Raw genomic sequence first — 13,191 nt, 5'->3', positions numbered from 1 at the left:
GGAATAGGCCAATGGACCACTGAAAGTACATCATCGAGAAGGGGACATTACAGTCCGCCCTACCCAAAACTGCTTGTCCTCAAGCAACTGTAAGGCTTGATGCAGTAAAATCTCCTCATTTTCCCAAGTAGCATCCTCTGCTGGCAAATTTTTCCATTTGATCAAGTATTCCTTGATCACTCTTCTCCTCAAGGAACGTTCCCTAAAATCAAGGATAGCTTCATGAATCAAAACTAGCTCTCCCTCCTCATCAAGCGGGGGTAACTCAGCTGAAGCAACAACATTGTGTCCTAGAGCCTTCTTGAGGCGTGATGCATGAAATACATTATGAATCTTGCTGCTGGCCGGTAATTCCAGCTCATATGCCACTTCTCCAATTTTTGTTAACTCTGAAAGGCGCATAGAATTGTGGCTTCAATTTCTTAACCCCACTCTTCTTGAGAGTAGATTGTCTGTAGGGTTGGAGCCTCAAGTAAATCATGTCGCCCACCTCAAAGGTGCGCTCTATTCGTTGCTGATCAACATACAACTTATGCTGATTCTGTGCATGTTGGAGATTATCTCTCAGAATCCTCAAGATATCCTAACTCTGTTGCATCATATCCTTCGCTTGAGGGGTTTTGCAATCACCAAAAACTAAGTCAGCGAAGCTAGGAGCTTCATAACCATATAGTGCCATGAATGGTGACATACGGATGGACATGTGATAGGAGGAATTGTAGCAATACTCTCCCAGGTGAAGCCATCTCACCCATGCATTCTGCTGCTCCAAGACATAGTTTCTAAGATATCCTTCCAACCACTTATTCACTATCTCAGTCTGTCCATTAGTTTGTGGGTGATAACTTGTGCTTGGAGTGAGCATGGTACCACATAATTTGAAAATCTCTTGCCAAAAACCACTGAGGAACTTGCTGTCCCTATCACTCACCATTGGGTTAAAGGAAGTGGGGCTTCCTCAACCCTTTGTGAGACGTACTTTGGATCGAGCACATGACCATCATCGATCATTCCTTGCGAGATGTCCACCAGGTTCAGATCAATAACCTGCTCAACAGTAAGCCTGCAGTAGTCCATCTTGAGAACCTTTATTTTCGTACGAAAATCTACCCAGATATCCTCAATACGATGCACGTGCACGAAGGACTTTTTGATCTTTTCCTTCATACCCCGGTAATCAAAATTTGCCTTGGACTTAAACCTTTTGAGTTTAATCTCTTGCATCTCAATCTCCATAGCTTTGGCTTTGACAGATGTGACAAGAGAATATCGGCCAATTTTCAATGGATTTGTTGTAAAAATCCCCATTCCGACCTTATGTTTGACAGATTGATGAGCGTGCACAACCATGATCTATCTTCCCAACTCCATAAGAATGATCTTATCAGTCGGGTATCTAGGGAGCATGTATGGTTGCCCATTGTAGCATCGGACCCTCACATAAGTGAAAGTTGGGAATTGAAGAAACAAGCGCCCATACTCATTGACTCTTTCCCATGCTTCATCTGACACCCATCTGTTCTTTAGAGTCTTGTCAAATTGGCACATGAAGTAACCAAAGAATGCATCTTGAACTCTTCTGAAATGTAATCTGCTGGGTCTCAAAGGCAGCTGATCTTAATATTCCCACACAGGTATAAGCGAGTGATCACCCTTGGTAGAAAGACCAGGGAAATGTCTGTGTGATGCTGCCAAATATGCTAAGAATAAATTCATATAGAAATTCATGGTGGTTGGGACTGCTGCAAGTTGCTTGCACAAAGCATCACTGATAATCTCTCCCCATGATATATGATGGGATTACCTTATGAACATGGTAAACTGATACATCCAGGGTCAAAAACATTAGAGTGTTCAAGACCCTTCATCGTGCTGAGGAGAGTTATGATGTCTCCAATTTCCCACTTAAAGTCACAACGGTACAACTTAGCCCACCTTGAGAAGGCGGCTCCTGGCTCATGAATCCACCTGTTAATATGACGTTTGAAGTCCTTTTCCTTCTTGATATAGTACTTGACTACACTATCCTTTGAAATTTCCATATAAACAGGTGCTGGTGGTATTCTGAAGACTTTCTCAATTGTATCTGCAACAAGGCGGATTATTGCCTCACCATCATCATTTTTAATGGTTCTCGTCTCCTTGTCAAAGCGATGGGCACAAGCGAGAACAAATTCAGGTTCTAGGGCAGCCATTGGAAAAGAGGGTGCGTGATGGATGTGGCTGTCCAAAAGCCGCTGCATATTACTATCTTGCGGATCCTCGACTTTCTTGACGAATTCTGACATGTCCACATGCCCTATCTCCGTGTCTTTTATGTGATCCAAAGGAGAGGAAACTTGCGAAGGTGAAACTTCATTTTGGTACTTGTCATATTTATACTTTATCTTCTTCGGAATAGGAGAGGATGGTAAATCTGACATTGAAGGATAACCTGGTATACTGCGATGAAGACTTACAAGTGTTAAGGCAACATCATAATCAACTGCAACTAACATTTTTCCTTCTTCAAATGGGAAGACGTCCAACCCTTGCACTTCATGAATTTGTGAGAGAAAGATGGGAAATAAATGGGAATGATGGAATTTTGACTTTGACCAATTCCGGATCTTGGGGAAAATTTTACAAGTATACAAGTTGGGAAGGGTGCACATGTAATCGGATTTTTTAAAATCCAAATGCAAGTATACTTGTAAAACGGAAAATGGAGAAATGAGTGAAAAATGAGAATTAGACTTGTGGGAAATGACGTGAACGAAAAGTATGGGTATAGGCAATATGGATCGATAAAATGGGAAGATTTTGGGAATGTCATTTCCAAGAAAATGGGAAGAACATTGGACATGCAATCCGGTTCTAAAAACCCGATTTTAGAAGGATGGGTATTTTTCATCTTTGCAACTTGGAATTTGAACAAAAGATGGTTAAATTCTTGTAACCATAAGGGAAGATCAATTATTTTCATCCAACTTGTAATTGGGATTTAAAATCCTGAATACAAGTAAAGAGGGAAAATGGGGAAGAACAATGCAATTCACAAATTGCTTTACAAAAGGGAAAATCTCTCTCAAAAAACTGACTTTTGGGGCAAAATAAACATATACAAAAATTTACAACTAGAAAGGAAAAACAAGAAGACAAGAAAATGAAACAAGAAAAGAAAAGAAACCATACCTTGCTTCAAACTGAAATGCCTCTTCAAAAAGATGATCACTCTTTGAAAGAAGGGAGGAATATTTTTAAATAGAAATTAACCGCATTCCAAACCCCTAGGCACGTTTTACCAAAACACCTAGGGCAGCAAAACATGGCACTAAAAGCAAACTTAATGGCACAAGAAGTGATCAAACCTCCATCAAACCCCAACGCCTTAGCATAGCAAGAAAAAATGACTTAGGAAATTGGAGATCCGTGGCAACTTGGGAGAGAAAATTGCGTTTTAGCAAAAAAAGTGTTTGCTTATTCAACATCAAAAAACCAGCAATCGTACATCCCAAATGGCATGATATGTGTTTGCAAATGCATGAAAATAGGGAAGAAACCCAAACGCCTTCTATCTCCCAAATAATCTCCACAAAAAATGCTTCAAATTTCCAACAAAATCGCCTTCCTTTAGCTGGTCGGGTTTTTGGAAAAGGAATGCAAGTTTCATTTTAGATGCCATAGAGAAAATTGGGTTTTAATTCCCATATAACAAGTTTAAAATGTTACTTTTCTCTCAACAAGGCAAAATCGGGTTTTAGAAATCCAATTACAAGTTTAAAATTCCTCAATTTACACTTTATGGAGAAAATCGGATTTTTTGGGCATAATAGCAAGTTTAAAATTGTCACTTTATTCCATTTCTAAGTAAAATCGGGTTTTGGAGAGAGATGTGCAAGTTATAAAAACTTGTAAAGGGAAAATAAAATCCCTACAACAAGTTTTAATAACTCAACACATGCAATAGGGGAATAAAATCCCTATTACAAGCAAAAGACATTAAAATAGGGGTTTTACAAAAGAATTACAAGTGACTTTTAAATATGCAATTTAAAATTAACTTGTAACTTATCCAAAAAATCCCTATTATGACTTAAAAAGCCAAGAAGCATCAAGGGGAAAATAAAAGGTAAATTATAAGTTCTTTTTTCAATAAAGTGCACTTGTAATTAGCCAAAAATTTCCCTACAACAACTAAAACAAAGGAAATCATAAAAATTTGCAATTCAAGGAAAATTTCTCACCTGTAGTTAAAGAGAAAAAACCTGAAATTGAAAGGAAGACATAGCAAACGAACCTAGAATGCGATGAAATTTGAAACCTGGTTCAAGGATGGACTGAGGATTAAGCCAGTCCAAGGGCGAAGCAAAATTCTGCCTCGAGAAGTGTGTCAGAGTAAAATTTTCATTTTTTGACAAAAAATTTATTTAATGGTCCTTCAGTTTTGGAAACAAAAATGAGGGCAACAGATCCTTTGAAGATTGCACCAGCTTGTGCTTAGTTGTGTTAAACAGTCAAAGCTAGGCTTGGTTTTTAAGGGCTTTGTGTATTGTTTTGGAAATTATTTCATTTATGCTAGATTAGCTCTCTAAACCCTTACCTTTTTACTTTTCTTTTAAAAATCAGTTGTGGAACTTTTTCATAGCATTATATACGTGGAAAATCTGATGTTCATAAGGCCTTTAGACTTAGAAGGTTGTCTGTAGCATTTATCCTGAAAATCTATCCAAAAAACAAGCACAAATCCCTTTGTGATTACCAGAAGATCACATCAGCCCTGAGTTATCCTAAGCTTAGTCATGACCTGACATTAAGAAACTGAGGTTACTTTGTTTGGACAGTCATAAGGCATACAAAGTTCCCTTATCCAAGAGAGAATAGGATAGACTCTGTGCACTCTATTATATGTTGACGGAAGTGCTGAATCTCCCCATCAACACTACCTTAAAAGTAGTCATGTTTTTTCCTTGGAAAGGGTAATACACCTCATGTTCCATGGAAACACTTTCTTGTGGGCATCTTAGAACTGGCAATGGCATCTATGATCCAAATTTCCTATTGCTATGCTTTCTGATGCTACATAGTACAAAACCTTGATTGGGCATATAGCTCAATGTTTGTCTCTTGTTTTCCAGCTCCAAAATGCCCTACTAATTTGAACTGTGGGCCTCCCTCATCAGCCAAATTCCTTGTCCTTGGATGCACATAGCTTATCCAATTTTCTGTGAAGGAAAGAAATTATATTACTGTCCTAGATGACCAAAAAGCAGGTCAATGGGATTCGAGAGCTCACTAGTTTACAATAGAATGTTCTAGAACCTAAGAGAGATTTAAAAAGGTCCACAATGGAGAAGAAGCCAAAAACAAAAGAATATAAAATGCAATACAGCTATGTTCCACCGACATGTGGCCAAGAAACTCATACAAGTAGCCAAGTAGGGGAAACAAGCACCTTGAAGGGCATAAGATAAGGAGTATTGGAAAGATAGGAAAGTCTTATTGAGTATCACAATCTAGTCTTGAAATGGACGACTCATCCATGTCATCAGCGATCATTGTGAAAGGACCGGTACAAGATTGCATAGTGTTCATTGAAGAGTGCCCAAGTCCAAGAGGTTTGAACTAGGGGATTCCAAGGGCAATAACAACACTCTCTCCAAAATCAGACCTAACATTCAAGGCTGAAGTGACTTTAGTTGTAATGAAGAAACTCATAATATGCTTTTGTCCCCTTGGTTGGAGGCATGGATGGAGATAAGTAGATCTATTTTGTCAAGAAGGGAGTTGAAATGTGCCACTAGGAAGAAGAAAACCCATGTTTCCAAGAGGGAACATGCTGGGGCATAAGTTGTGAGAAATCTTGTCTCCCATGTTTAATTATCTGCATGTGTGTGGTAGTGGTATACAAGGGCTGTTTATAGTTGTTAGTCTCCTAGATGGGATGTAAAGAAGAGGCAAACAACTTGAGGGCTCAAGAATCCCTAGATAACCCTTATAAGAATTTGCACTAGAGGGTGACAATCTCTTGTTGATAGAGAGCTAGGCATTGCTGGTTCAAATATCTAAAGAAAGTGGAGAGAATGTTCCTTGAGTCATGTAGAGGAAATGGTATCTCTCTTAGATCTCTTAGTAAATGGGGCATTTGAAGATGAAGTGCTCCATAGTTTCCATCTCCTAGAGAGAGCAAATAAGAGAAATTTGGTCCTGGTGAACAATATAATGATCCATCTCAACTCATAGTTGATGATAACATACCATCAAAGATATACATGAAAGGAGGTAGTCTATCAATAGAGATGCCAATAGAAGGAAGCGAGATTGTCTTAGAGTATGAACAATCTTGGGCCTAATGAAGCCCAATGAAGCAATCCACTTAGAGGAACAAAGGGCTAAGGATACCTCTTATGACTAGAAATTGAATCCCTCATGGATTTGAGTTTGTTGATGTAGAAAGTAAGCTAGAAGATAGTCTTGAGATTGAGGGGTTTGGTGGCAAAATTAGCCTGTACATTGCATTCAGGAATATTCCACTTGCAATAGATCATATATTGCAACATGAGAATTTCAACCTTTGAATATGAGTCCAATTGATGGATCCCAAGCAAGATCTCCAACCTCATACCCATACAAAATTGTGGGCTTGATGATGGTATCAATCAAAAACCATATGGGGTGGAAATTAGTTCTCTTCCAAATCTTGCACTTTGGAAGCTTGGAATTGCTCACATACATGCCTCAAATCAGGTTGTTTGGCATACTCTTTCCTTACAGACCTTATTGGTTCCAATGCTGAAACTTTTGTATAAAATACCTTTCTTATAGTGGATTTCCTTCTTGTGTGGAATGCCATTCACTTGATGTTTCTGATGTTTGTGATTTATTTTCTGTTTTTGAGGATCTTGGTAATAGCTGCAAATCATTGCACCCCAAGTAGTATGTTCATTTTTTTACTGATTGGATAAGTACATTAATTCCTTGTCATATGTTGTAAATGTAGGACAATCATGACAATTCCAAATGGTAACAGATCACTCTTCCTCCTTGCTTCAGTATTGTCCTATTTTGTATGTTTTAATCTTTAAAAATAATTTTGAATTAGTTTTGGACAAAACAATAGCATTGCTAAGATGTTGCTTCAAGTTATCAAATGCAACTTGTTGGTTTTTACTCATGTAAATAACTCGTTCCAGTAATTGCATGGGGAAGGGCTACTATTGTGAAGAAAGAAGCTAAGAATATATCTTTGTTATGTTTCTTTAGCTATCACAAAGTGATTGACAGTTGCATGCTAATTTTTGGGGACTTTTTACCCATATATGGATTTATACAACCATCTATTTAAAATTCCAAGGAAGAAATTATTGGTAAAATAATTATATAAAAATACAAGGTTTCTGAGCAGACAACTGGTCGAAGATAAGTTTAAGCTTGTTTTTGTATAAATTCAATAGATTATGAGTTAACTGGAATTTTTATTCAGGATTCTGCTGCTGTTAACATGGTTGATGAGATTCCAGACAGTCAAGCTAGCATTGCTCATGAGTCCACAGAAGATATTGAAGTAATTGATCCTTCTAAGAGGGAAAATATCTTCTTGACTGGAGTACTTGATGAAATGAAGGTTACATTTTTTAGTAGTCATGAAGTAAGAACATACTAGAACTTTGCAGCCAAAATCATTTTCTGAATCTGCAATTTTTTTAAAGAATGATTTGCTGAAATTTATTGTTGGTCAAATATCATGGCAGGGAAAACAAGATCTGAAAAAGGTGTTGCTTGGCAGGGAAAGTCGTTTACTAGAATTCCGGGCTTTAGGTAGTAAGGTAATCACAAAATTTCTTTTGGTTTTATTATATTCAATTGGTGCACAACCTACAATACACTTTGAATTTGTCTTTGGGAACTTACTAGGTTTTCAATAAGTTGATTATCTTTTATCTATAGGTGGAGATTTCTATGAGAGAATATGATGTGTCTATTGGGGTTGTTTTACAATCATTGGAAATTGAAGATGCATTTGGAAGCATGGGAAACCCATCAGTACAGTTTCTTGCGCGATCATTTATTGAAAAGTCAAGCAAAGCTCATGAACCCATTACACACTACTTAGACAATAAGAAAGGGAGAAAATTCAGAAAAGCCATGAATGATAAAGATTTTGAGGATAATGAATGTTTTTTTGAGGCTTCAGAATCTCCAGTAGATTCTTCAAAAGAGTTTCAGTCTGAAGCCTCCAGACAACCATCAGAATCATCTTTGGAATACTTAGATGTGGAATGTTCATCTAATGGTGGTCTATCTTGTGAACTACCAAGCTTTAGGCGGATTCCTTGGTTATTGCCATGCCTAGAGGGCAAAGAAAAAGGCCATGCTTTGGAACAAAGAGATAAGATAGATAGCTTTGTAAAAGCACAAGTCATTCTTTTTAAGCATGATTCTCCAGCATATGTAAACATAGACAAACAGGTTTTAAATTCTTCCTTTAGATCTTGTTTCAGTTTTGATTAATGCAAATTTTGAATTTTATTTATTGTTTCATTATATAACAATACAATATCTGTAATCTGATTCTAATATTTGATCTGAACGTGGAAAATGTCTTATGCAGGTAATGCTCTCACTAGCAACACTCTCTTTTTTTTGCAACAGGCCAACCATTCTGGCAATATTGAATTTTATGAATGCAATAAACATTGAAGAAATGAAAGAAAAAACATCTGAAAAAGAAGTCGATGCAATTGCAACAATTATGAAACAAGAGCCCAGTGAAAAGGATGTGAAAGAAGAACCAATTGCAACATTAGATCAGGAGGAGCCTGTTGTGAAAGGTTTGCTGGGGAGAGGCAAAGATAGAATTGTTTTCTCATTAGTACTGAGCATGCAGCAAGCTCAAATTGTTCTGAACAATGAAAATGGAACTCAGCTTGCCATCCTATCTCAAGATAACTTACACACTGACATCAAGGTATAGCAGAAAATCTGTCATTATTTCTTATGATGGTAATATTGATAATTGCATTCTAGACATAACTGTGAGATTTTGTTTATTGCTTCCCTTATTTACAGGTATTTCCATCCTCTGTTGGTGTCATGGCTTCCTTAGGAAATCTGAAAGTAAGTGATAACAGTCTTGACTATACCCATCCATACTATTGGATTTGTGATATGCGCAACCCTGGTGGCTCTTCATTTGTCGAGGTGCGTTATACTTTAATGCTAGTCCTTTTATGATTGGATGTTCCGTCCTAAAAAATAAAAAAGAAAGGTAGGAGAAAAAGATGAGTACCTTGACAAGAAGTCTGAATCTTAAAGAAATTTGAATTCCTGTATGTGATGATCATATATACTAACTTGTGTTTACCTCACTGGGTAAACAGGAAGAATACAGAAATCGAACAGTAACGCACAATGCAAATACAAAAGAAGTACCAGAATAATCTTTCCATTAATGTCAAAGGATGTTCATATTATATCTGTCGTACATCTTACATATCCTCCAACACCCGGAGGTGATACAATATATGACTGCCGAAAGGGTGCGACACAACCGTCGCGACTCCAACTACCTACCCGTCGGCTAACTAACTATTGATAATTAACATTACTAACTATACACTTTTTCCCGATAACATCATCCCCCCCAAAAAAAGAAGTCGTCTCCGACGACTAACAACAAAATGGAGACAATGTAATATAAATATACAACCAAGATAAAGTCAAGGAGGGGGCTGAGGAAGCGTCCCTGAAGTCGAAGGGTGAGATGCGGGTGTCTGGGCTGCCAGGCGGGCACGGAGCTCATAGACCTGCTGGGTGCGTGCTGCCACATCCCGCTCTGCCACCAACACCTTCTCTAAGGCCGTCTTCACCATAAGCGCAGCCTCCAGTAGCTCCTTCTCCTTGGTATCGGCGGACTCTGTCATGCGAACCAACTGGGCCTGAACAACATCTAACTCCTGCTGGACGAGACTCCGCGCACTCTGCTCCTCCGAAAGACGGGTGTCCACCGCAACCTTCTCTGCGCGGGCTGTCGCAAGCTGTGCGACCAACTCTGATCTCTCGGCTGCCCACGAGGCTTGTTGTCTGGCCATGTCCTGCTCTAACTCAACTCGAGCAGCCTCGCGAACCGCAGACTCATGCTGTGTCTGGCGTAAGGCATAGTAGGCCTCCCTGTAAACCTGCTCAATCTCCCGGACGAGAGTCGTCACCCTACTCTCCACGACGGGCTGAGGCACACGCCAAGCCTCCAACATCGCATCCGTCTGGGTAACTGGCCACCCTCGTGCCTCAAAACATGAGGTGAAAGCTGCGGGACAGCCGTCTCGCATAAACTGGAGGACCTGCTCTAAGTCCTCCACAACCTGCTGTAGAGCTCGTGTCTGAGCCGCGGCCACCACTCGCCGACCCCTCGTCACCATATCTGCCAAATAAACCTCAATATCCTCTCCATCCAGCCCCGATGTAGGTACAGGAAGCCCACGTGGTAACTCAAAAGTCTCCTCAGGGACCACACCTGCTGCCTCCTGCTGGCACAATAGTGTCTCCCCTGCTCCCTCAAGCGTAACAGTCGCCTGCTCTGGGCCAGTAGGAACACCCTCTCCAGTGACCTGTCCCTCTGCTGGTGCCTGCGTCTCCGCCGAGGAATCCTCTAGATCCACCACCTCAGTGGGAGGCTCTCGCCGAGGTGAGAGTACAGCTGCTCCTACGGGTGGCATCACTGTCATCTAGAATCTCCGGGTCAGCCAACTCCCCATAGCCGCCACCGATGGAGCTGCACTCAACACCTCCGACCCTCTCTCCCCCTCGGAAATATGACCTGCGATGGGCTCCTCCAACAAGGAGGCAGCAACCGTCACCACTGCGTTGGATCCCACGACGTCCAGTCGTACCTGAGGCTCCGTCTCAACCATCTCCTCTGCCACGCCTCCCTGCGGTGGACCACTTGACTCCGTCGGAGTCGGTCCTGCGGCTGGTGCAGGAGCCTGCTGCGGTGATATGGCTGAAGGTGATGCCGCCGGCTGCATGGGACCAAGTGCAATGGGCGTGCGGCTTTGCCCAAATGCCGGAATCGAAGTACTGCCCATTGAGGACCCCACAAGTGTGCCAAGTGGAAGTGTGGGTGGTGTAAACAACACTCGCTCTCCGGCGGGCTCCATCCTCCCCTCGTCTGTGGCCCGACTGCTACTGTCATCCTCATCCTCCGAATCCTCAGAGTCTTGCAAGGGATATGATTGCATAATAGCAAAGTAAACTGGATTAGTAAATGTATTTTATGAACTGCCTTCATTTCTATTGAATTATGTATGTTTAAAACCTGAAATGTTTTTGCTTATAAATTTTCATGATCTATGCAGTCTGATAGTGATTAAGTGGTTTTCCATGTATCTAATTGACTGGACATTTTCTGAAAAGTATATGCCTTTGCTCTGGATGGACTCATTATCTGTATTTTTTGTTGTTTTACACCCTTATGTCTACCTTCTCAAACACCCTCATATCTCCTGCAATATTTTTTATCCCTTATCATGCTCCCTTCTGCCACATGCTCTCAACTGTATACCCCGCTATTATATTCATCCATTTTCGGGATTGTTTTCTAGTTCAACTTATATAAGTATGCTTCTTAGGCTGAAACTTTTATAATGGTGTCATTTAAACTCTTGCTTTTCTTTCTAGAAACCATGGTAATAAAATTTTCCGTTCTCGTGTCTTTTGATCTAACTTTGGGACATAACCCAGTTTTTAAACTTTCAGATTGCCTTCCTGACCTTTTCTCCATACAAAAGCTTGTCCATGGCAATTTGTTAAAGACAGACTCCACCCTTTTATAATCTATTGTACTGGAAAATGTCTAAGGCATTCAACAATTGTGACCAAAATTTTCTTCTTTAAACTCTAGAAAATTAGGATTCAGGAATCATGTGATAGATTTGGTATGAAGTTGTTCATACAACCTTTCCTCTTTCACCATAAATGGTCAAAAAGGCAGATGGTTCAAATCCTCTAGAGGCTTAAGGAAAGGAGATACATTCAGCCCTTACCTTTTCATTATAATGTGAGAGTCACCTATAGGAACTCTAAAGTTCCAACAAGAAGAAAGTTTGAAAGATCCCTGATAGATCTTTGCTGTTAACCTGCTGTAATTTTTTTTTATTTTTAATTTTGTTTTCCTGTTTATTTAAGTTTTTCTTACAGAACTAGACAGAAGTGCAGAAAGGGTTGTTTGTTTTTGTGTTTTTGATTGTTTTATAGCATAGGAAGGAATAGATAACAGCAAATATGAAGCAATACTGAAATAAATGAGGTATACAGCAAAAGTCAGAATTATTGCAAATCGTACCAGGCAGATTTGTCTGAATTACAAAGCCAAACAATGAATCCAATGTATTTCCCAAGCTCTCATACAAATTCGAAGTCAAACTGGAAGATGAAGAATGTTCTCCAACCCCACATACACTGGAAGTGAATACAAGCAATACCCTATACACCACGTGGTGTATTTGCTGCAAATGGCATTCCTCCAGCTGCAATGAACCACGTCTCCACTGGAAAGATGGTAGGCTACGCTGAAACCCTACTGAGAATTGATGCCTCTGTCCTTAATCACCACGCACAATGCCTTATAAGTCCGGTGCCAAAGATTGCTGAGGGCTACGTCCCAGCCAATCCTAATCCTGGGGTTTGCGTCCCAGTCTAGAAATCGCTCTCCAGAGCAAATTCATACAAGTTGTCAAATATGCAAAAGATGATGATAGAATGAAGCTCCTATCCCCTTATAACCCCTCTCAATTGCAAATCGAACCCTAATTGTCTCCAAGTGGCGTGGTCTAGTGGAAATGTTATAATTTCTTATTTTAAAGTGGTCATGTTACTAGAAAATGACCTTTTTCCTCATAGACAGAAATCCGCTCACTGAATTGCCCTGAGACCAAAGAGAAAGATTTAAAGAATTTCAAGATCTTTCCAACGAGCTATCACACAATAGGATGCGCATCCAGATGAGGCCAAAAATCCCCTTATTACTCCAAAATGGCTAACAACTTAGCCTTATTTAATTATTAAACGCTAACTTAGGAAATATTAAAAATATAACCCAAATAGCCACAAAATGCCCAACTGACATTACAAACCCTAAAATCATCCTGTCACCTGTCTGTGACTGAAGTCGGAAATCAAGGATTCACTGGTAGTCTCATCCCTAAAATCTAGGGA

The 13,191-nt window shown here is 39.8% G+C and overlaps 1 protein-coding gene across 2 annotated transcripts in view; it reads left to right on the top strand.

The window, feature by feature from the left end:
• LOC131078906 (uncharacterized) overlaps positions 1 to 13,191 on the top strand; it is a 336,457-nt gene that overhangs the window by 72,525 nt on the left and 250,741 nt on the right. For both annotated transcript variants that reach the window (XM_058016735.2, XM_058016736.2), the window contains exons 22-26: positions 7,463 to 7,627; positions 7,731 to 7,805; positions 7,927 to 8,448; positions 8,591 to 8,947; positions 9,049 to 9,180. In XM_058016735.2, the coding sequence (XP_057872718.2) occupies positions 7,463 to 7,627; positions 7,731 to 7,805; positions 7,927 to 8,448; positions 8,591 to 8,947; positions 9,049 to 9,180 (1,251 nt within the window). The remainder of the gene's footprint in view (positions 1 to 7,462; positions 7,628 to 7,730; positions 7,806 to 7,926; positions 8,449 to 8,590; positions 8,948 to 9,048; positions 9,181 to 13,191) is intronic.

The sequence above is a fragment of the Cryptomeria japonica genome, chromosome 2, assembly GCF_030272615.1.
Source record: "Cryptomeria japonica chromosome 2, Sugi_1.0, whole genome shotgun sequence".
Taxonomy (NCBI): domain Eukaryota; kingdom Viridiplantae; phylum Streptophyta; class Pinopsida; order Cupressales; family Cupressaceae; genus Cryptomeria; species Cryptomeria japonica.
Note: the sequence above shows the minus strand (reverse complement) of the source record. Positions and strands in the feature narration are given on the sequence as shown.